General features: G+C 43.0%; 1 protein-coding gene across 6 annotated transcripts; it reads left to right on the top strand.

Annotated features, from left to right (window-relative positions):
- The first annotated feature begins 1,825 nt into the window (after positions 1 to 1,825).
- Positions 1,826 to 22,400, top strand: TMEM39B (transmembrane protein 39B). Of its 6 annotated transcripts, none has more exons than XM_058195317.1 (9): positions 1,826 to 2,071; positions 4,057 to 4,242; positions 5,859 to 6,078; positions 8,420 to 8,512; positions 9,857 to 10,011; positions 16,060 to 16,396; positions 16,599 to 16,786; positions 20,344 to 20,464; positions 21,905 to 22,400. In XM_058195317.1, the coding sequence occupies exons 2-9, from the start codon at positions 4,115 to 4,117 to the stop codon at positions 22,139 to 22,141; spliced, it is 1,479 nt and encodes a 492-aa protein (XP_058051300.1). In that variant the 5' UTR covers positions 1,826 to 2,071; positions 4,057 to 4,114; the 3' UTR covers positions 22,142 to 22,400. The 6 variants fall into 6 exon arrangements, with proteins under 6 accessions (XP_058051300.1, XP_058051303.1, XP_058051302.1 ...); XM_058195320.1 differs by having other exon boundaries at positions 1,826 to 2,422; XM_058195319.1 differs by having other exon boundaries at positions 1,826 to 2,579.
- Positions 22,401 to 24,118: the final 1,718 nt, after the last annotated feature.

Below are 24,118 nucleotides of genomic sequence, written 5' to 3'. Positions count from 1 at the left end.
TTAAGAACCATTGGCATGTAACTGTTGAACATAATCAAGAATTAAGTGCTGTATTTTCAGTAATCTTCTCCATTTTTTTTCCAAATAGGTGGAGTCTTCAAATCAAAGAAGATGACTTGGAAACAACTTTTATAATAGAACATATTCTTATCAAGTCTTGGAGATTTTCCAAACTTTTTCAACTCTATGTGTACTGGACAGGACTTCAAGGAGGCTTATTTTATAGATATGTAGTCCTTCCCATTTAGCTTATTTCCCTAAGTTTTGGTTGTAAATTTGGAAGTACTATAAATTCTGGCTGACATAAAATGACATTGCAGACTAATTGATACCTATGTAAAGTGTTTCAACAAGATCTGAATAATTTGGTAATTAATTGCTCCATGCACTTTCATATTTTAAAAGAATGACTTTCTAACTCTTTTTATGGTTAGTACTGGAACAAAGGAGTGTGATTTGGATCTATTTTCATTGCTATGATAGTACAGTACATTTGAATAAAGGTTCCTCTTTTTTTAAAAAAGTATGATTTTATGTTAATCATTTCATTAAATGGAGCAACCTATAGACATTCAGCTGAACTTTATTTTTAAAGTATAATTTAGGCTCCATATGGATCAGGCAAAACATTTATCACAGTACTGAAAGAAAGAATATGGAAAATAGAAAGCTTATTGTTATCAGGTAGGTAACAGGAAAAAATGGATTTAATTATAATTGCACCCTTCTTCTTTGAAATGAATGTAATTCTTTCCACACATTTTGGACTGGACGTTGAAAGATTCCTTCTGCCAAATAGTTCTTAGTGCTTTCTAACTTCTCAGTTACTAGAGGGTTACTAGAAGCAACCCCAAAAAAGGTTCACATATAGCACAGAAATTGAGCTTGGTACTTTTTTCCCCTTTTCATTCATAGCTGTTGGAACAAAAGGTCATAATACTAAATATATTGTTTCCGTTTTTATTATCTTTGCAATGTTTAACCCTTTGAAAAACAAATTTAGCGATTTAAACTATGTTTCAATCTTCTTAAATATTCAAAGGATGCACATATTTGTCAAGAAAGTAAATGTTGACTACAGGCTGATCAAATTTAAATAATCCAATGGTCAAATACTCCTCCAAAAGTGTAGAGAGCAGGTGGGACCAAAAAATAGCATAAATAGCGTTTAGTGTAAATGCACAGCTCTGGAAAATGCAAGTTGGTGATTCTAGTTATATGCAGGCAACATTTCCTGCTATATAATTTTTCACTTTAATTTAAAGCAAGTTATCTAAAGTTAAGAAGGGTGGGCTGAGTTTCCATTTTGGAAATAAAAAGATCTTTATCAGTGGCCATTTTTGTACAGTACATCAAGAAGAAAATGTTGGCATAAGACAATCACAGACCTAATGCCAAAATGCTGTCGGGATAAGTGCTAAATTGCAGTGCCAAAGATTGTTGTGGGAAGCAACCAGCCTTAGCAGCCAAGGGCTTCACTTCACTGGGCAGCTGGAGAAAGATGGTTTAAAGGATTAGAGTCTGAATTAAAAAGTAGCTTCATTCCTGCCGACTCCAAGGACCTGTCCACATAGCTGACTAGGCAAAAGTTTGCCAAATATTCCAGGCTATTTGTTGCCTAGCTTAGCTGGTGCTGTGAGATTTAATGGTGGTCTCCCATCCGACACTGTTCAGGCTTCCAAGCTCAGGGTGGGTCATTGCACCTCTCTAACAGCTTCGCAAGGTAGACTGGTGAGTTACGAGCGCCGCCTTGTCTAGACTGGAATCCTTGGGACGGGAGGAGGGCGGGGCTTGGCTCCTGAGCCAAAACGGTTCCTTTAATCTGGGCGCAACTCCCATTTCTCCGGTCACGCTGGAATTCGATCAAGAAAAGAGTACGGGGCAAACCGTGTTGCGCGCGCATCTTCCGAAGGTCCTTCCAGATAAAGGGCGGGGCGCGCTCATGCGGGTTCCGCAACAGGCCTTTTGTCTGTCGCCGGCCGCCGTCCCTTTCCCAGTGCCGAGAGCGTGCCGCGCCGCCGCCATCTTGTTTCCCGCGGTCGCCGGAGCTGAACGATCCTGCTGGCGATGGGTGAGGCGAAGGCGGCGGGACGCTGCGCTGTGGGCCGCTTAGGGCTCCTGCAGCACCTCAGCCGCGCTCCGTCCCGGGGGAGGCGGGGACTCTGGCGTTTCTCCGACCTCCGGGTGTTGCTTGCTGCTCGACAGCAGCGGCCTCCTCCGGCTCGAGGATGGGCATTTTGCCCCCGTTCCGTCTCGTCCGCCCGGCTCCCTCCTCAAGCGAGGCGGAAGGGTCGCGCCGGAACAGACTTATGGGTCTGGCCGTGGCCTTTCTTGATAGCCTGAAGGCGGGAAATCGCGGGGCTTGACAGGAGGGCAGCGGCGGGGGCGAGGATTAATTACGTTTCTGCCTCCTCGCATCCCGGTGATTCTTCAGCTGTTTAACTCAATGCGTCTTTTCCTGGTACCCAGAATTGTTTAATGGGGCCCATAATGACACCTTCACCCAAATCACCCCAAACTGTTGTTCTACACAAGCGTCTCTGCATCCTGATCCTCGACTCACCAGGAAGCCGTTACAGGTAGTCCTCGACTTACGACCACAATTGAGCCCACAAATTTTGTTGTGAGACATTTGTTAGGTGAGTTTTGCCCCGTTTTACGACCTTTCTTGCCACAGTTAAGTAAATCACCGCAGTAACCTGGCTGTTAAGTGAATTTGGCTTCCCCATTGACTTTGCTTGTCAAAAGGTTGCAAAAGGGGATCCACAAGACACTGGGGCGCTGGTAGTGGTCATAAATATGAACCAGTGGCCAAGTGTCTGAATTTTGATCGCGTGATCGTGGGATGCTACAAAGGTCGTAACTGAAAAACAGTCATAAGTCACTTTTTTAGTGCCATTGTAACTTTGAACGGTCACTAAATGAACTGTTGTAAGTCAAGGACTACCTGTACAAATGGCTCCGTTACCCCAGGATGTGCTCCAGCCACTCTTTTGGGAGTTACTACTCCGGGTGTAAGGCCATCTGCTCTATCCCATGGTGCTTTTAGGGGCATTTTCACTGACAGTTCATTGCCTTCCTCCTCTATTTAACTGTGGATACTCTAAGCCTGTGTTTTTCAAACTTGGCCACTTTTAAGAGATGTGAACTTCAACTCTCAGAATTCTCCAGCCAATTCATGTGTGGGGAATTCTGGGACTTGAAGTATACACCTCAAGTTTGAAAAATACTGCTGTAAATGCTGCTGTATTGTGTGGATTCTTTTACACTGTTACAGGGGTATGTGTTCATGACTCTGAAATGGAGGTAAAAGTGTTTTGGAATGAATGATTATAAATAGTTTTGATCTGTTTTGCACCCCATTTTTCCCCAAGGTAGTAGCACAGGATTTTTTTCTCCCATTCAGAATTTTTATATATATATAACAGGCTACATGACAGCAGGTGGCCCCAGGAAATGAGATATTTAGAAACCAGTTTTGAATGTTTAAATGTAGCAGTGCTGTTTTTGGATCCATGAGCAAATATTCCCGAAGTGATAAAATATTCAAAAATTTTAACAGGATTACTCGAAATCGATGCACAGATTTAATTGCATCATTACGGTATGTATGTATCTGCATGAAGCAACTCTAGTATTGTTATAAGTAGAACTCAATTCTACTTCCCACAGTTTGGTACCCTTAGCACATTATTAGACAGTAGTTCCCATTTTTTCCTTGCCAGCCATTGGAGCAGGAGTTCACTAGGTTAAGAAATGGCAAATGAATATGTGAAACATGCTACTGTAATATAATGAATAAAAGTGAAATGAGCTTCAGGAAATCTATAGTTTTAACTTTGCGCCTGATGTCTCTGCAATTTAGGAAGACATTTATCATGTTCCAGTCATCATTCTTTTACAGATTGCTAAGATGTTTATGTTATGTGTAGATTTGATATTTGTGCACCAACCCCTCATGTGAGATGCTTTTCTTGAAATGGTACTCCTATACAGAGCTTTCCGGATATTCTAGGAATTGCTATAACAATGAAGGCCTAACATTTTTATTTCCAGTTCATAGAATCAAAGAAAACATTTGAGGAGCAGGCTGCCCCTCTGATTGCCAGGGGTTATGGCAGGGGGAAGAAGGGGACCTAACCGGACATCCTATTGCCGTAATCCTCTCTGTGAAACTGGAGCTCCTGGTGGTGCCAGCCACTCCACAACTTCTTCAGTCACTAGTGTGCGTTCACGTACCAGGTACAGCTGTGCTACAGAGTTCTATGAAATCCAGAGGCCTAGTAGGAAGTCCCATTTAAACACCTCGCTTTGTTGGGAAATAAGAGTATGGAGCAAGACCTTGGCAGTGTGTAGATGTGAGCTTACAGTGATTGTAAATCCTGCCTAATTTACGTAATACTTAACTAAGAATTATTACACTCTCCATACTATAGTTTAAGAGAAGTCTTCCCTAGGTGATTTGCAATAAAACATTGCAAATCACACTCCCACTTTAAGGGTTGGGGGGGGGGGCAAAGTTCTTATTGAAACAATTGTAAAACAACAAAAAGTATTTTTTTTTCTGGTATTCACATCCTGATCAATGGTAATGAGCCGAGGAAGATTAGTGCAGTGATTCACTGTTTTCATGGTAGCTGGTTTTAAATTCTTCAGGCCTTTAAAATAATCACTCTTCAGTTTGATTTGGAAATTATTGAAGACCAGATGTTGATGCTAAATAATCCTCTGGTGGTAGCTTCTACACCATCTTAAATTATATATATGCTTAGAGGGTTGTGGCTAGCTCTCTTGGTTTAATTGTTCTGTGTAAACTGCTTTGAGGTATACAGCTGGCACTATATAAATGATGCAAGATGAATACTTTACCTTTATAGTTGCTTTTAATAGCAAGTGGTAAAGAAAGGATGATAGTTCTAAACAGTCTTTAAATGGCATTGTAATGGTATGAACAAATTGGGCATGGGAATGCTAATAAAGTAGGAGAAGGAGCAGTGTGCAAAATAACAACAGTTCATTTAGTAACCATTCGAAGTTACAAGTAGCACTGAAAAAGTGGCTTATGACCATTTTTAAAATCATTGCAGTATCCCCATGGTGGTCACATGATCAGAATTCAGCCGCTTGGCAACTAGCTCATATGTATGACAGTTGCAGTGTCCCAGGGTCATGAGATCCCCTTTTGCCAACTTCTGACAAAGTCAATGAGGAAGCCTGGTTCACTTAACAACCATGTTATTAACTTAATTGCGGTGATTCACTTAAAAACTGTGCAAGAAAGGTCGTAAAATGGGGCAAAACTCACTTAACACATGTCTTACTTAGCAACAGAAATTTTGGGTTCAATTGTGGTCATAAGTCAAAGACCACCTGTAAAGCCAAATTAGATTTCTGGAAGTTGAATAAGTAAAATAGATACCAGAAAATTACCAAAGTTCCTGAATGCATATAAACCTCTCTAATCACTTGCTCAAACAATTACAGACGCTTGCTCAGAAATATTTCAAAACAGGATATATTCCTCCAAGGTAACTAGGAAGTAATAACCACAAAATCTGATTTGTGCAAACCTCCACTTTATTAAATGTGTTGTCTCACTGTAAGCAGAAAATTTAATCCATGTTATCATGTTAAGAATGGCATGTGGTATTATTGGCCAGCATTTATTATGCAGTTTATTTGTATCCTTAAGGTAAAGATTGTTGCCCCACCCTGTTGTTTAAATAAACTTAGCTTAAACTGATCATGTGGTGGTCACTTATCAATTGGGTCATTGGGAATTATCCCCTTTATAGTAAGGCACATGAATGTCTACAAATTTCTTTTTTGAGTTGACACATTTTATTTTCCTCTTGCAGGAGCGGTTCAGGGACAGGTCTTTCCAGCCCTCCTTTGGCAACCCAAACAGTGGTTCCCCTCCAGCATTGCAAGATCCCAGAATTGCCCATTGAGAGGAGCATCTTGTTTGAACTCCAGCTCTTCTTCTGTCATCTTATTGCTCTCTTTGTCCACTACATAAACATCTACAAAACAGTGTGGTGGTACCCACCATCTCACCCTCCCTCCCATACTTCATTGGTGGGTATTTTATATCTGATTGCCTGTTTGCAAGATCTTAAAGTCACAATTATAAAACTAGAAAAAATACTGCTCCCTTGAGATTGTGAGAGCTGAAGTCCAAAGGCATCAGGTTGGAGAAAATGGTTGCCCAGATTTCTTCTTAAAAGACTTCAAATAGTTCAGATACTAAACTTAAGAGTATAGGAATGTAATTTATAACAAGGTCTGCTGTGAGTCTTGGGGAATGTATAAGGGCTGCCAATGAAAGCTATCTTTTTTTTAAATCTAATCTCTAAATTAATATTAACCTTCTATGCCAGTGTTTCTCAACCTTGATCAGTTTAAAATGTGTGGACTTCAATCCCAGAATTCTCCAGCCAGATAAATGCTGTTCTATATTGTTTGGGCTTAATCATTCTAAAAACTGTTAATGTTAATTTGAAGGGTCTTATACAAAAGCAATAGGTAAGGAGGAGCCTGGGGCTGCACCCATTGGAGCATGCATCCTCGGGCCCAGCGACTACTTGCAGCATAAACTCTGATGCACTTCATAAGATATGTCAACCATTATAATGAGAGGGAAGTTTTGTATACCTATGGTCTGAAGACAGGGCAGAGGACAGAGGGTATCAGCCTTCCTGATACCCATTTACAAATATTACATAATTGTTCCCACATTTGTGAGCTCAATTATATAGGCAGTATGATAGGAAATCTTTGCTGTCTGTGTAATCCAGTGTTTCCCAACCTTGGCAGCTTTAAGAGGGGTGGATTTCAAGTCCCAAAATTCCCTAGCCTATCATCCTGGTTGAGGATTTCTGGGAGTTGTAGTCTCCACCCTCTGTCTGTTTCTGGAATGGTGCTATAATTCTGTAATACCTATTATATAATAAGTAATAAGTGCTAATATAATAACTCCAGTGGATAGTTATGTAGAATTGCAGAAAAAACAATTGGCAACCAACTTGCCTTCCATAGAAGACCTGTATATGTATGGGTCAGAAGGAGGGCTGAGAAAATACTAACAACCCCTCACATCCTGGACATAAACTGTTTCAAGTCTTCCTCTCAGGATGGCACTGTAGGGCATTGCATGCCAAAACAACTTGGCCCAGAGATTAGTTCATCACTCTGCTGAATACCTCACAGTATTGTCTCATTGTAATCCTCACATCTTGTGTCTTAAGTATATTTAGTCATGTATTGCTGTAGTATTATCCTTCTCATCTTCTCTACCATCCCTCCTATTGGTATCCTTATTATGATTATTACTACTGTGTTGCTTTGCATGTACATTGAGAGCTTCTGCACCAGAGACAAATTTCTTATGTGTCTAATCACACTTTTGGCCAATAAAGTATAAAGTAAGTAAAGTAAGCTGAAATATACAAGCAACTCTCCTGATTTTATGTCTGGTTGTTCTTAGTGCCAGAGAAGGTCAGGAACAAACATGGTTATATTCAGACATTGTAAATGTAAATGGCGTGTTGAGCTATACTTCTACAAGGACATAACAATATTTGACAGTCATTTCAAAGACTTTCTTTGAATACAGCTCAGAGAAGCAGATACAGTTAGTTCTCGACTTACAACCATTTATTTAGCAAATTTTCAAAACTATGTCACTGAAAAAAGTGGTCATCTTGCCTACAACTTCACAGCATTCCCACAGTCACACAATCAAAATTTAGGGGCTTTACCACCAACATAAATTGCAGAGTCCCAGAGTCATGTGATTGCCATTTACAACCTTTTCGGCCAGCTTCTGACAAGTGAAGTCAGTGGGGAGGGGAACCAGATTCACTTTATTTATTTATTTATTTATTTATTTATTTATTTATTTATTTACATTTATATCCCGCCCTTCTCCGAAGACTCAGGGCGGCTTACAGTGTATAAGGCAATAGTCTCATTCTATTTGTATATTTTTTACAAAGTCAACTTATTGCCCCCCCAACAATCTGGGTCCTCATTTTACCTACCTTATAAAGGATGGAAGGCTGAGTCAACCTTGGGCCGGGCTTGAACCTGCAGTAATTGCAGGCTGCTGTGTTTTAATAACAGGCTTCTACAGTCTGAGCTACCACGGCCCCTTAATGACCACGTGATTCACTTAACAGCAATAATACACTAAATAACCATGGCAAAAAAAGCTTGTAAAATTGGGCATAATTCACTTCATAACTATCTGCTTAGCGGTAGAGATTCTTATCCCAATTATGGTTATAAATCAAGGATTACTTGAATATGCACAGCTTTATTTTCCTATTTTTCCTAAGACTCAGGGAACTCTTATTGCTTTTTCGCATTTGTTAGATTGCTGTTCCTAGGCTAACCATAGTCTTGTCTTTCCTTGCAGAATTTTCATCTCATTGATTTCAATGTCCTGGCAGTAACAACTATTGTTCTGGCAAGAAGATTGATAATTGCTATTGTGAAGGAAGTGAAAGAGGTAAAGTTGTACCACTTGGGTCAGAGATGTGGGAAATTACTACTTCCGATTATCCTTTGGCTGCTTCTTATTATGTCAGCAGCAACTCTGCCCTCAGTAACTTTCACTAGTTCCAGGAGCTTTCCACAAAATGCCTAGCAGCGGGAAGGAAGTGTTGCCTCCATCCCATAAACAGCCAAACACATCTGAAAAAAAATGTTCAGAAAAAAAAAGTTTGGCAGTCTCGCGTTCCTGCTCCCTTGTAAACTGCTGTTGCTGGAGAAGGGAACAGTAGTCCTCGCTTAGTGACTAGTCACTTAGCAACCATCCAAGGTTGACTCAGCCTTCCATCCTTTATAAGTTAGGTAAAATGAGGATCCAGATTGTTGGGGGCAATAAGTTGACTTTGTATATAATATACAAACGGATGAAGACTATTGCTAACATAGTGTAAGCCACCCTGAGTCTTCGGAAAAGGGCGAGATATAAATGCAAATTAAAAAAAAAAAAGTTGCAATAGACCCTCTGAAAAGATACTTAAATCCAGTTCCAGAATTTCTGATAGCCATACACAGAACCTATGGTCACACAATTACATTTTGGATTCTTGGTAACTGGCTCACATTTACAGCTGTTTGCAGCATCTCATCGCATGACTATAATTTTCATCATTTTTGCCAGTTTCTGGTGTTTACTTCCGATTCCTGGCCAAAAAAAATACTTATTTGATAAAATTGATTTATTTAATGATCAGGGTGTTCACTTAACAACCACTACAAACATTAGATGCAGTCACATGATGATCTGCTTAATGACTGCCATGAGTTATGGCCATAATTCCAGGTTCAGTTACAGTCGTAACTTGAGGACTAACTATAAATATTCAGTGGATGATCTTCCTTGAGAATATTTTTGGGCATAGCTGGCTAGCGATGAAACTAGATTTAGCTCCCGAAGAACATCAGAGTTGTCAGAAGCCACTTTCTTATGCACAAAAGATATTGAAATAAGCATAGGAAAAGGCAAAATAGACATTTCTGTCCTTCGCCACCCACCCCCATCAAGGAAAATGGACCAAGATCCTGCTGCCAGCTCCAGTCTGGAGGCTGCCTCAGAGGCATACATAACCCATCTAACTTCTTTCCAGGGGTGATGGGGTTCCAGACCTCACAGCCAGGTATTTGCCTTATATATTGCAATCCTAAGCATGTTTATTCAAATCTAAGTCCTTATAAATTGAGTGGGCATAGCCTTAGGAATTATAGTCCCTCAAAAATCAAATCAGCACCTAGAATTCTGGATCATTGTTCATTTTCCTCCTAACCAGAAGTAGTCAAATCCTTGTTTTTGTTGTTGTTCCTTTAGGCTTCTCATACTGGAAAGGTCTCTTTGCCACGCTCCATCTTCCTTGTCACTATGCGCTTTGCTGTCCTAACTGGTGCAGGCTGGAGCCTGTGCCAATCTATTATCCACCTCTTCAGATCATACTCCCTTCTCAACCTCTTGTTCCTGTGTTATCCGTAAGTACCAGAAAAGAGTGCTTGATTGTTCTTTAATATTTTTATGAATAACTCAAAGTGGTGAACACATACAATACTTCCTCCTCCTTCTCTGAGCTGAGTTGGGTTAAGAGAGAGAATGATTGCCCCAAACTCACCCAGCCAGCTTTCATGCCTAAAGCTGGATTAGAACTCAGTCTCACACAGTGGTGGGATTAGCTTTGCTGGCTGAGGGACTCTGGGAGTTAGTCCACAAGTCTTAAAGGGACCAAGGTTGGAGACCCCTGGTATAGAGTCCTCCCCCCCCTTTCAAAGTCCCTTCTAAGTGTTATTCTGTTATTCTGGCACCTTTACGAGGTCCTCCACTCATATTTTGGCATACTCAGTTTTCCTGCCTGAGCAGGGGGTTGGACTAAAAGATCTCCAAAGTCCCTTTCAACTCTGTTATTTTGTTATTCCTGAGCTAAATAGCTAAGACCCTCATTGGGATCCTCTCTCTTTTGCTTCCTACGGACTAATGAGTTAAAAAACTGCCTCCAGACATTCATTTTAATAAGATTTTTAGAAACCTGCAGTTGAAAATTTTTAATGTCTACTTACCCTGAAGACCCAATTTCATTTGGAATTTAATCCCAAAATGATTGCCCTTTTGGCATTTCTCTTGATATGTCTCCAAAATGTACCCCCAAGAAGCCACATATCTTTTCTCTCTCTCTTTCTCTCTCTCTCCCTCCCTCCCTCCCCCCTCTTCTCTCTCCCTCTCTCTCTCTTTCACACACACACACACACACACACACACACACACACACACACAATTTTAGCAAATTCCCTTATCTTTGAGACTTTAGGCTAGAAGAAGGTACATTGGAGGTCCTATAGTTAAACCTTCTGCTCAAGGCAGAAGACTTCATACATATTTGCGGGTTCGCAGACATCCTGTTGTGACCCAGGTTCTTGGACCCAGACTCCTGGACTCAGATGATTCAGAAAGTGAGGGAGAAGACCTGGCAAGGCCTGCTTCTCTTGGGCCCTCTCCCTCCCTGGCACCCACCCAAAGGGAGGAGGAGGGGCCGGCAAGGCCTGATTCTCCCGAGCCTTCTTCTGATTTGGCAACGCCCCAAGAACAGTTTTGGAGTGATGCAAGACTGCGCAGACGTGACCGGCGCGCGCAGCAGAGGAAGCGTTGGGACAAAGCCAAAGAATGATGGTCATGCAGTGACATCTGCAGAGACTATAAAAAGGAGGCGGGACTTCCTGGTTTTTTGTCTTGGACAAAGCAATGAATTTGCACAGGCAAACTGTATCAATGGAGGGAAGAATATATTTGTGAGTAATTCTGGCCTTATCTATAATTTCCTCGTTATCTCCAGAGACTTGGCAGGCCCGTGGGTAGACATTTATTTATGTAAATAAATTAGAAGAGAAGGCCTTTGACTGACTCTTTGTTGGGAGTATTGGGGGAGGGAAACAGAATACATCCCAGCTTTGGCTGCAAGAACTGCAGGCAGCCTTCCTGGCCACATGCTCCTCCTCCTGCCACCCCATGCAAGGCGGGAGGCCCGAGAGAAAGCAGTAGGAGGCAGAGGGAGAGAAATAATAGGCAGAGGGAGAAAAATTATAGGAGGTAGAGGGAGAGATTAAGGCTGAAAGAAGCGATAGGAGGCAGAGGGCGAGAGAAACGAGAGGTTTTGGAGACGAGCACCTTTCCCACCCTGCTTCCCCCAGGGGACGCCCGGCCATGCTTACCTCTGCCTCGAGGCTTCTGCTGCTGGAGCGGGAGGGAGCAGGCCGAGGCGAGTCTAGTCTAGGCAAGCAAGGAGGAGCAGAGATCCGTGAAGGAAGGCAGTTGAGGCAGAGACCTGGGCCGTGGCTATTGCATGATAAGCCATGGTGGAAGGCAGGCAAGCTGGCTGGGCCACGTGGGAGGCAGCTAGGCCGGGATTTGGGCCTTACTCACAGGCTCACCCAGGCAAATCACGGCCACTTAGCTGGGCTGCGGGAAGAGCGCCACGTGGGATGAAGCCAAGGCAGAAGGGAGGCAAGCTGGCTGGGCCATGTGGGAGGCAGCTAGGCCAGGATTCGGACCTTGCTCGCAGGCTCACCCAGGCAAATCAGGGCCACTCAGCTGGGCTTTGGGGAGAGCACTGCATGGGATGCAGCTGCGGCGGCGAAGGTAGGCAAGCTGGCTGGCCCACAGAGACTGTGTGGTCAAGGCAAGTGAGGGAGCCAGACAGAGCAGCAGCAGCTGCTATGCCGAACAAGCGGGTGAGATGAGTGACTGGGCAAGGGGGGGGAGGGGGCAGGGCCAGCCAGTGGTGGGATTTGCCGGTTCGCCAAACAGAGCAGAATCTTAAGAACCAGTTCACCCAAACTGGTCTGGACTGGCTGAAGCCCACCTCTGGTCTCATGGTGACTGGTCCAAACTCACCCAATTGGCTTTCATGCCTAAGGCAGGACTAGGAACTCACAGCCTCCTGATGTCTAGTCTGGTACCTTTACCACTACACCAAACTGGCTCTCAGTTTCCATCTTTTTACTTCCTTCTGGTTCTGAAATAGTCCCAAAATGAATCTCAATTAAAAATCAAGAATTCAATAGCACTTTTTCCAGCTAATAAATGTTATTAAAAGGCATAAGCTTTTGTGTGCTCATGAAAGTTAATGCCATTTAATAAACTTCTTTGTTTTCTGTTTTTAACATCCTTTTTGAAGTAGTAATATTATCATTCCACCTTCATTTTAGGCCAGCTCTAGGTGACATTCATTAGCTAGGTGTAGGTGACAATTGAATTCCACCCAGAAGCACATTGGAAACCAATCTGTCCATAGAGCAGAAGTATAACATGGATTTACTGAAATGCACCTGTAACTTTCTCTGCTGATGTATTTTGGACTGGTTGAAGCTTCCAGATGAGTTTCAAAGGCAGTTCCATATGGAGCACATTGCAGTACTTCACCTGGGACATGTCCAATGCATGAGTGACAACCAGTCCTGGAGAGAATTCTACTGGAGAACACAATAGAAAAGTACAAAAGCCCCCAGATTCTGTACCAATTCTCCTTGGTGTAGTGCAACCCAATCCAAAACCAAAGACTGGAATGCCCTGGATCCAGGAAGCATTAAGACTCAACAGCCACAAGGTTTTGCCACTGTTGAATTGCAGCCTGTTTTCCCCATCCACACTTGCACAGTCCATGGCATCACTTGACCACCATACAATAGCAATAGCACTTAGACCTCTATATTGCTTTACAGTGCTTTTACAGTCCTCTCTAAGCGGTTTACAATGTTAGCATATTGCCCCCAAAATCTGGGTGTTCTGTCCCCCCATCTCAGTCCGAGAGGCACGTGAACTGACTCAATTAGCCGGCAATTTAGTCCATGGTAGTTATCAGCTCTGGCAGCAAACCAGCGAGTGTCTGCCAAGGTTTTCTTTATCTTCCTTGATGCCGGTGTGTCAGAAGCTTGTTACCAAAGCAACCAGGAAATCAGGAGCAAACAGCAATCCAAGCCAAATGCTCAGTCAAATAGTTCAGCTCAAGTTTTCTCCAGTCAGTTTGTTTTGTCCGTCACGAAGTAGTAGAGCAGCCCCTCCTGCTTTTATACCCTGTGGGGTATGGCTCCGTGACTCAGCACTTTCTAGGCCTGCTCCACCCCTTCTTCTGTTGTTCCCGACTCTCTTGTCTATGAAACCGGGGCTCTAACCAGGACTGATTGTCCACAGCTGGGTCTGGAAGCGTTGCCTGGGCAGGGGGAGATACAGGAGAGAGAGGCCTCGTCACCTCCTGCACCTGGCCTGCCTCTGGCTCCTGGAGCTGAGCCAGAGAGGCCGACCCTGCAGAAGGGAGCCCTGATGGCCCTTCCCCCTCACTCTCTGAGTCACTTTCTGGCAGGGGGCCAGGCCCGGGGTGGGGGGCTGGAGCCACAACACTGGGTCCTCATTTTACCAACCTTGGAAGGATGAAAGGCTGAGTCAACCTTGACCCGCTCAGGATTGAACTGGAGCGAGCAGTGAGTTAGCCTACAGTACTGCATTCTAACCACTGTGCCACCACGGCTCTTACAAAACTGTAAGTCTTTGTAAATCTGTAAATTGTAGTCTGTACAACTGTAAGTTTGTAAACTGTAAATCACCAGCATACTAATATCAATAGCACTTAGACTTATATACAGCTTTACAGTGCCTTATAGCCCACTGTAAGTGGTTTACAGTGTCAGCATCTTGCCCCCAACAATCTGGGTCTTCATTTTACCGACCTCAGAAGAATGGAAGGCTGAATCAACCTTGAGCCAGCGAGAATCGACTTGCTGGCAGTCAGCAGAATAAGCCTACAATACTGCATTCTAACCACTGTGCCACCATGGTTGTTCACCCAGTACCATCATTACATTACATACCCAATGTTCCCTTCTATTTTCCTCATGACGACAATCCTGTGAGGTGGATCCAGCCAATGGAGTATGTCACCCAGCTGGTTTTCATGCCTAAGTCCATGGCTAGAACTAATGGTCTCCTGGTTTCTGGTTCAGCTTCCTAACTGCTATGGCAAACTAGAGGTATGGTGACTAGAAAGCTATGCCTAGTAGAGTATTAGGCATAACAGTCTAGTTACCTCACCTCCAGTTTGATATGCTCATAGCTTTATAGTATTGGCTGTCTTTCCAGTTTACTTTCTAAAGAGCTTTAAGATAGGAATCTCCTTTTTCATAGCAGCAGCAGGACTGTTATCCAAAATCAGAAGTTTATAATGTTTTATTTGCTGCTTTAATGCCCACATGCACCATTTTTTTTGCATTCTTGGAGCTCCTTACAACCCCTGACAGAGAATGTGTGGGAATTATTTATTTATTTATTTATTTGATCGTATTTATATACCGCCCTATCTCCCGAAGGACTCAATAAGGCATTGTCAAAATATTCCACTGTCCCACTGATTATTTTTAATTTTTAGGGCATTGATGAACAACCTCAGAAGGGCCCTATATCTTTCATCCTTCATAGAACTATTTATTTATTCATAGCTATTTCAGGTGCTTTAATCCATTTTTAGTCAGTAAGATAGCAATACCTATCTTCCTTGCCTACTAAGTTTGCTATTTTCAGTGAGGAAATTGCAAAAAAAGAAAGAAAAATTATAAGAACCTTTATTGTCACTTTTTGTGAACGCACTGGTACACATTAAAAAATGAAATTCTTTTTATACAATATAATCCAATTGTGGTGTTTCTCTTTGTTCATCCGTGTTCATATCTTGTTGATAGTCTTGTATATCTCTAAAATATATTGAGCCAGAACCGAGCTTTAACAAAGTTTGTTCTTTTCAGATGGCCCCACTTAACAATGACTTGTTCAGCAACTATTCAAGCTTGTGATGACACTGAACAAGTGATTTTTACTAGTTTTCAGTGCTCAGCTTGCTGTTACGATGTTGCAGCCTCCAGAAGTCACATAATCACTATTTCTGACCTTTGCTGACTTCTTTCAAGCAAATTCAGTGGGGAAGCAGACAGGAAGTCTCAAATGGTGACCAAGTGACTTCCTTGCTTAATGATTGCTCTGGATTCCCTTAAGGACAGCCACGAGATATCACAATTTATGACTGCATTGCTTAGCGACAGAAATTCCGGTCCCAGATGCTGTCATTAACTGAGGACCACCTGTATTAAAGAATGAAGCATTTGTAGTCCTCCTAATTATTTTGGGTTTCCATTACTTTAATATCCAATTGTTTTGGTTAGTGGCCAGTGATGACATAATTGTCTTCTTCTGGATATTTGATGACTGTTATTAAGTTATTCTATCTACGCCAGAATAAGCATTGTGTTATGTTACTTGTAATTTCTTTAAATTACTTTAAACAAATCTTTGACATTAAGCAGGCCACTTCCCAGTCTCTCGCTTGACTTGTTTTACAGTCTTGTTAGTAGAGGAGCGGATTCATGTTCGTTTCCATGAGAACTCTAAAATGAATACCAGTTAGATTATAAGCTGCTCAGTGTTTGGAAAGTAACATGGACGATGAATATAACTTCATAAAAGTTACTTCAGAATTGTTCTCCTCTTCCAAGGTTTGGCATGTACATCCCCTTCCTGCAACTAAACTGTGATTTTCGTAAGAGCGGCTTCTTCTCTCCGGTGGCCAGCATCGGCCCTCGTGACACAGGGGATGTCAGCTTGCGGGGAAAGGACTATCTCTCTGTTCTCAAGGAGACTTGGAAGCAGCACACTCGGCAGCTCTACAGCATGGAGACTATGCCCACCCATGCCTGCTGTCTCTCCCCAGATCTGATCCGCAATGAAGTGGAGTATCTGAAAGTGGATTTCAACTGGCGCATGAAGGAGGTGCTGCTAAGCTCCATGCTCAGTGCCTATTATGTGGCCTTTGTACCAGTGTGGTTTGTGAAGGTAGGTGGTTGTGGACTGGGCCCCCTGCAGGACAATTCAGTTGTGGACAGGTGAGGGCAGACCTCTCACTCAAGGTTGGACCAATTCCAAAAAGGAATTGATCCTGGCTTTCTTTAGAAAATGCAAGTCTAGTTTGCAAAGTACAGCTGTGGACCTCATTTTTTTTCCTGTTTGTTCCTGATCTCCCTTTGCTTTTCCACAGAGCACACAGTATTACGACAAGCAGTGGTCTTGCGAATTGTTCCTATTGGTCTCCATCAGCACATCCGTCATCCTCATGCAGCACCTACTGCCTGCCCGCTACTGCGACCTCCTGCATAAAGCTGCTGCACATCTGGGCTGCTGGCAGAAGGTCGACCCTTCTCTTTGCTCCAACGTGCTGCAGCATCAGTGAGTGGCCTTCATCTTTCAAAAATCCATTTCTCTAGCCTTTTAGTCAGTCAGAAACTCAGGTTGTACAAAGCAGCCTTCCTGAACTTGTCCTCTTTGAGGTTTAAAGGTTCCCAATTCTCAGAATTGGCAGTTGCAGCCTGGAAGTACCAAATGCCGCATTAAGCAGTGGAAGGAAAAAGTAACATGTCTCAATTTTGGTCTAATCTGGTGTCTCTTTTTTAAGCAATATTTTAACCATTTTTAAAAGTCCAACTAGCTAAATTCTACTTGGGGCCTCACAAGCTGGCATAAAGGCCAGATCCTTCTCCTCATAGCTTCTATTCCTTCTTTTTCCCAACTTCTATGGGCCTCTCCATGGCCCTTCTAGGATCCTTTGAAAAGCGCCAACTAAATCTAAGGAGCCTTCTGGTACTGAGTCTATTGTGAAAGGCCCATAAATAATGTCCAATTTGGGGAGGGGAATTGGCTATCATAAAAAGAAGCTTTATGTGACATTAGAAATTGTGCAGTGGCTGCACTTGTGTGCCATGTCTGGCCAGCACAGTCCTTTACTTCACAGGTATGTGTTCATAACAGTAGTTCACTTTCTGTACCTGTTTGTCTTGAGGAAGCCCAACTTGTTTAATTTCGGTGTGTTGCTCTAAACTTGCAGGAAGTTATATTTCAATGCAATATAGGTAATCCTCAATTTATGACCATTATAGAACCTCTGCCTATCAGATTCATAAATCAGGATGATTGTAAAACAGGTCACCCATTTGACTTCCTGCATGTGATTCTCTAGCAGTTCAGGATTTTTGATTTGAAAGACAATCTATCACCCTTCTCACTCTCTCGCGCCCCCCCCTGTTCCTCTCAATGACACACACTCTCTCACTCACTCTCTCTCTCTCTCTCTCTCTCTCTCTATATATATATATATATATATATATATATGTATATATATATATATATATATATATATATATATATATATATATATATATATATATATATATATATATATATATAAATATATATATGTAGGTCTTTGGTTATTCGGGTTTTCTCCCGCGTAAAATTGGAAGTGTCTTGGCGTCGTTTGTGAAATCTCATTCGTCATCTTCAGGCTTCAGCTTCGTGCTTCTGGGAGCAATGTGTGATTGCAGCTGTTTCTTCCTTTTTAACTGCTAGTGGGGGTTTGAACTGATTGGGTGGGAGCTTGGCTGTGCTCTGATTGGATGGGGTTTTTTTGTGCTCTGATTGGCTGGGGGTGTGTCCTGTTTGGGTGGGGGCTTGGTTGTGCTCAGATTAGTCTGAGCTGCAGGGGGATTTGAGCTGGTGAGCTGCATTGCTGTTGTTTGGCTTCGTGTTTGTGGTCGTGCTACATCTTCATAGTGGGTGTCTGTCTGCTGTATGTATGGATTGGAGGGGTTTGAAATGGCTAATGTTGCAGCTGCGGTCTGGCTTCTGGTCCTTGGTCGTGCTTCCTGATCAGTGTGGGTTTGGGTCTGCTTTCTGGGTGGATGTGGTGGTGACATCCTGTGTGGACCTCGTGAGTGTGGGTCTGGTGTCATTCCTCGTGTTAGGGACTCGTTTGTCAATAAGGGTGGGTTTCCAAATGGCTGGTAGGCGGGAGGTATCATCTCGTTTGTTCATGCTGTGTGGGCGTTTTTCTATCTCAATGGCTTCTCTGATTATTCTGTTGTTAAAGTGTTCAGTTTTGGCGATAGTTCTGGTCTTTTTAAAGTCAATATCATGTCCTGTGGCTTTAAGGTGTTGGACCAGGGAAGAAGTTGGTTCCTCTTTTTTGACTGAGTTCTTGTGTTCTTCAATGCGTGCACTTATTCTTCTGTTGGTTTGTCCGATGTATGTGGTGGGGCAGGCGGTACATGGGATTTCATATACTCCTTGATTTTCTAACTCAATTTTGTCTTTGGGGTTTCTTAGGATGGTGGATATTTTTTGGTTTGTGCAGAATGCTGTCTTGATGTTGTGTTTGTGGAGGATCTTGCTGATTCTGTCTGTGGTGCCTTTTATATATAGGAGGAGGGCTGTGCCGTTTTCTTGTTCTCTGTCTTCAATTTTAGTGGGGGGTTCTTTTTGGATTAGTTTGGTAATCTTATTTCTCTGGAATCCATTGGATGTTAGTACGTTTGTGAGAGTGTGTAGTTCGGTTTTTAGGTGTTGTTCGTCAGCTAAGTGTTTAAAGCCACAGGACACGATATTGACTTTAAAAAGACCAGAACTATCGCCAAAACTGAACACCTTAACAACATAATAATCAGAGAAGCCATCGAGATAGAAAAACGCCCACACAGCATGAACAAACGAGATGATACCTCCCGCCTACCAGCCATTTGGAAACCCGCCCTTATTGACAAACGAGTCCCTAACACGAGGAATGACACCAGACCCACACTCACGAGGTCCACCCAGGATGTCACCACCACACATCCACCCAGAAAGCAGACCCAAACCCACACTGATCAGGAAGCACGACCAAGGACCAGAAGCCAGACCGCAGCTGCAACATTAGCCATTTCAAACCCCTCCAATCCATACATACAGCAGACAGACACCCACTATGAAGATGTAGCACGACCACAAACACGAAGCCAAACAACAGCAATGCAGCTCACCAGCTCAAATCCCCCTACAGCTCAGACTAATCTGAGCACAACCAAGTCCCCACCCAAACAGGACACACCCCCAGCCAATCAGTGCACAAAGAAAACAAAACCCATCCAATCAGAGCACAGCCAAGCTCCCACCCAATCAGTTCAAATCCCCACTAGCAGTTAAAAAGGAAGAAACAGCTGCAATCACACATTGCTCCCAGAAGCACGAAGCTGAAGCCTGAAGATGACGAATGAGATTTCGTCGAAACGTCGCCAAGACACTTCCAATTTTACGCGGGAGAAAACCTGAATAACCAAAGATCTACATACAAACACCCGCGAAAACCGTATGTATGTATGTATGTATATGTAGGGGACACAGTGGCTCAGGGGCTAGGACGTTGAGCTTGTCGATTGAAAGGTTGGCAGCTCAGCGGTTCGAATCCCTAGTGCTGCCGTGTAACGGGGTGAGCTCCCGTTACTTGTCCCAGCGTCTGCCAACCTAGCAGTTTCGAAAGCACGTAAAAACTGCAAGTAGAAAAAATAGGAACCACCTTTGGTGGGAAGGTAACAGCGTTCCGTGCACCTTTGGCATAGAGTCATGCCGGCCACATGACCACAGAGACGTCTTCGGACAGCGCTGGCTCTTCGGCTTTGAAACAGAGATGAGCACCGCCCCCTAGAGTTCATAACGACTAGCACGTATATGTGAGGGGAACCTTTACCTTTACCTTTATATGTATATGTATATGTATATATAAAGGAATATATATATGTTCCTTTTTAATGTAAAATTCCTGCCCAGCATCTCAGTAAGAAAACAAACCCTATGCTGCTTGGCAGTCCTCTGTCCTCCCCCTTGGAAGTGCCACCAAACTGATCATTAGCAGCTGGGAAAAGCCCAGTCTCTTCTTCTGCTCCTTCAATCAGATGCCTGTTGAATATATTTTTCAGGTGGACGGACGAATGTCTGTGGCCGCAGGGGGTGCTAGTGAAACACAGCAAAAATGTCTACAAAGCGGTGGGCCACTCCAATGTCGCAGTGCCTTCGGATGTCTCCCACTTCCGCTTTCATGTAAGCTGCTCTCCTTGTACAAATGTTGACGGTGGATGGCTGTCATTTTGTCCTGCCCTTCCTTCACAGTGGTTTGGTCTCTAGTGACCGCATGACTGCAGCCAGTGGTTTGCTAAGGGATTTTTTTTTCTTTTAAGCACCCTACAAGCCCTGGGATTTTCTGCTAGTCTCCCAACCAGGCGTTAACCAGGCCCCATTTTGCTTAGCTTGTAGCCCAAAGGATTTTGGATGAGTGTTGAGGGGCAGCTTTCGCCTATAGGCCTCTGAGCCTTCAATGAACACAGGATGATGTTCTTGTCGTTGGCACTCCAGCCAGGAAAACTATTACTGGGAATTTTCTGTAGCCTCTATTCCTTCTTAATTATTCACTAGCTGATAACCCAGCATTGCCTGGATATTTGTTTATCTCAATCCTGTATTATACAGGAAGAGCAACTTCACCCTGAGCCCTGATTTCGGGGAGAATTAAATAAGTTTAAAATGTTTTCCTTGTGCCCCCAGAATCATCAAGTAAAATGATACCACCTTATTTTATATATTTAGATTTTAGGGTTTTTTCAGTTCTGAGGCTTGAACATTAATTTAAAAGCATGCCAAGACATTCATCATTTGTCCAAAGAAGAGAAATGAGGAACTTAATTCTGCCATTACCAGAAATGCTGGGCTGTAACTTTCTAATTGAAAGAGAAGCCCAGAGAACAGAGCAAGTGATGCCACTGTTAACAACAGGGAGTTCTTAAGAATTGGGAGTTCCAGGACCACTCTTTGTGAAAGTGAAGGCTGTCTTGCATCTGCATGTTTTGTTGACAAAAGGCTGGTTTTATCAGTAAACCTTTTTTCTGGACTATCTGCCCATTACTCTTGTAGCTGATCTGAAAACCACAGGCTAGAAAGTTGGAGGATACTCTCCAATTGCGTTGACAAAAAAAACCTGTCAGTAAACACAGTTGCCCATAACTTAGAATGCATCTTGTTGGGCACTGTCACTGTTCCCTCAAACTTCTCTGTGTCCTTTTTCTGTGTTGTCATCCATAGTTTTTCAGTCCCATCCTGAAAGCCAAGAGAGCAACACAGCACTGCTTAAATAAAAAATAATTTGTATTTTTAAAGGTTCCACTCCCCCAAAGTTCCATTTCCCTTTTTCACTTCTGTAAGATTCAAGGTGAACATAGCAAAAGATCTGATGAAGATTTGAGATATTTACTCTGAATGTTTAACTTTTTAGATTCTGTTTTGGTTTGGCTAGTCACTTTGAATGCTCACCAGAGCAAAACGGTGGGGTATAAATAAAATAAATAAAGTAAGAAATACATGAATGTTAAATAATACCATTTTACTCTGGTGCTTGGGGACATCCACAGTACCTTTGTGAAGTCCAGACCTTCACTGGGCACCAGGAACTGCAGGCTGTTTACCCAAAAGAACCTCTCTTCCCTCTAGTTTTTTTTCAGCAAGCCTCTGCGGATCTTGAACATCCTGCTCCTCCTCGAGGGGGTTGTCATCCTCTATCAGCTCTACTCACTGGTGGTCTCTGAGAAGTGGCACCAGACCATCTCGCTGGCCCTGATCCTCTTCAGCAATTACTATGCTTTCTTCAAACTTCTACGGGATCGCTTGGTGCTGGGGAAAGCTTACTCATACTCTGCCACCAGAGAGACTGATCTGAAGCTGAACTGAGGGCGAGTTGCAGAAGGTGACAGAGAACAGCAGCTCCGAGTATTGTTGAGGGCCACCCGAGACTGCATCGAGGGGCCCCTCAGCTGCGTGCCCTGCCCTGCAGGAGAAGCGTTTCCTCACTGGGTCGTGGAGCATGCTGGAGCACGGGGCTTGAGAATCATGCAGTCAGGCCGGCCCTGAGCTTTGTATGTCTTTTTTACCATTTCTTTTGGTTTGGTTTTGCTTTGGTAAGGAAAATATCTTATTTTTATACTCTCAATTTCTGTCAGCCTGTTTTGTGGAGCAGTAAGAGCTGTAACAACCACCCAGTCTTGCGAGTATTTCTTGCTGGTGTTCTGGGCTGCCTGAGGGCTTGTTGGGGGTGTCTGCATTTGTAAGTATTTTCATCTTAGCAAAAAACATAAGGTCTGTAATCTGAACTGCAGTCCTTCCTCTGCTCTCTTCCCCAGCCTCCATAGAAAACAACCTAGTGCTGTAGGTTCTTAATGGCAGGCAGTCCTGTAAATCTTCACAGCAGAAAAGAGTTTTTAACAGCTCCAGAAAACATTCTATTGTGTACATTTGTCCATCCTGAGTAGACAGTAGACCAGCGTTTCTGAACTTTGGCAATTTTAAGATGTGTGAACTTCAACTCCTGGAATTACTCATGTCTGGCTGGGAAATTCTGGAAGTTGAAGTCGGCCTGGGAGCCAAGGTTGAGAAACACTGCTGTAGAAGAAGGAATTGAAATGATTTCAGCTAACCCTTGAAGGGATGGAAGGGATTACCCTTTTGAAGAAAGAGAATGGGGGAAAGGGAGGTATATAAGACTCGAAGTTTGGCAGCATTTTTTCTGACTAATAAATGTTATGAAAAGGTTTATAAAACCACGAGGGATGCGACTTATCAAAGGTCACATGCACACTGTTCAGGGATTGGATAATATTTCCTGTGTCTCCTCCAGTGTTGCAGTAGCTTGAAACAAGAACCTTTGTGTGCAGGAAAAAGGCCTTAGATGGTTATAGAGCATCCTTGTACTGAAGCTGTCCTATCACTGGTTAAAAATTAAGAAATATAAAGGCAGGGGTAGTAGGGGGGAGTTTCTTGCCAGTCAAATCTTTCCTGTTCACTTCCTTCTGTGGCCGGCCAGATGATGGACAAAAGGTGAGCCTAATAGCCATTGCTGTCTTCTGTTCCGGTCATGGTCGGTGCTGGGGTAAGCCCTAGATGCTGGTCAGCTGATTTCCTCCAGGCCATCTCTTTTGTGCATACTTCCTAAGGGAATCCTGAGTAAAATTGTAAAGTTGCCAAGGTTGGGGATCCCTGATACAGGGTTTTATCTTTACAGCATAAAGGAAGAAGTTGCTGGAAACATTCTGTTGGGTACATTTGTGCATCCTGAGTAGATTGTAGAGCAGCGTTTCTCAGCAGTGGAGTCATGGGACAGGTGAATTCTGTCTGAACATCTCCTGCCTCTGTATTTTCACATGGTTGGTGACCTATTGTAAGTGCTTTTTCACTGCTTGGTCTTTATGTTAAGGCAGGGGTGTCCAATTTTGCCAACTTTAAAACGCGTGCACTTCAACATGTTGGCTGGGGAATTCTGGAAGTTGAGGTCTGCAAGTTACCAAGGTTGGACGCTTCTGTGTTAAAGGTATGGACTGTTTTGCCAGCTTCATTTGCTAAGAAAAGCACAAAGAGATATTTTTTAAAAGCCGTGGTCTCGGTCACTCAGAGTTCGACTGTCCTACGATTTCTAAAAGACATTCAGGAGAAAGTGCTACCAAAGGTACTTCAAAATGGAAGAGAACACTTTTCATGGGATCAGATTTTGTTCTTTCAAAAGCAGCATTCATGTTCTGGAGGTAAGTAGGGAGGAAGGAATGAGTTGTAATGATTCATTAAACTAAGCCTTCTTCCAATTGTACAGAGAGTCCTCAACTTATAATGAAAGTTGGGACCAGAATTTCTGTTGCTAAGCGAGACAGTAGTAGTCTC

Source organism: Ahaetulla prasina, chromosome 10 (genome assembly GCF_028640845.1).
Source record: "Ahaetulla prasina isolate Xishuangbanna chromosome 10, ASM2864084v1, whole genome shotgun sequence".
Lineage (NCBI taxonomy): Eukaryota > Metazoa > Chordata > Lepidosauria > Squamata > Colubridae > Ahaetulla > Ahaetulla prasina.
The sequence above is the reverse complement of the archived record's forward strand: the minus strand, read 5'-3'. Positions and strand labels throughout refer to the sequence as shown.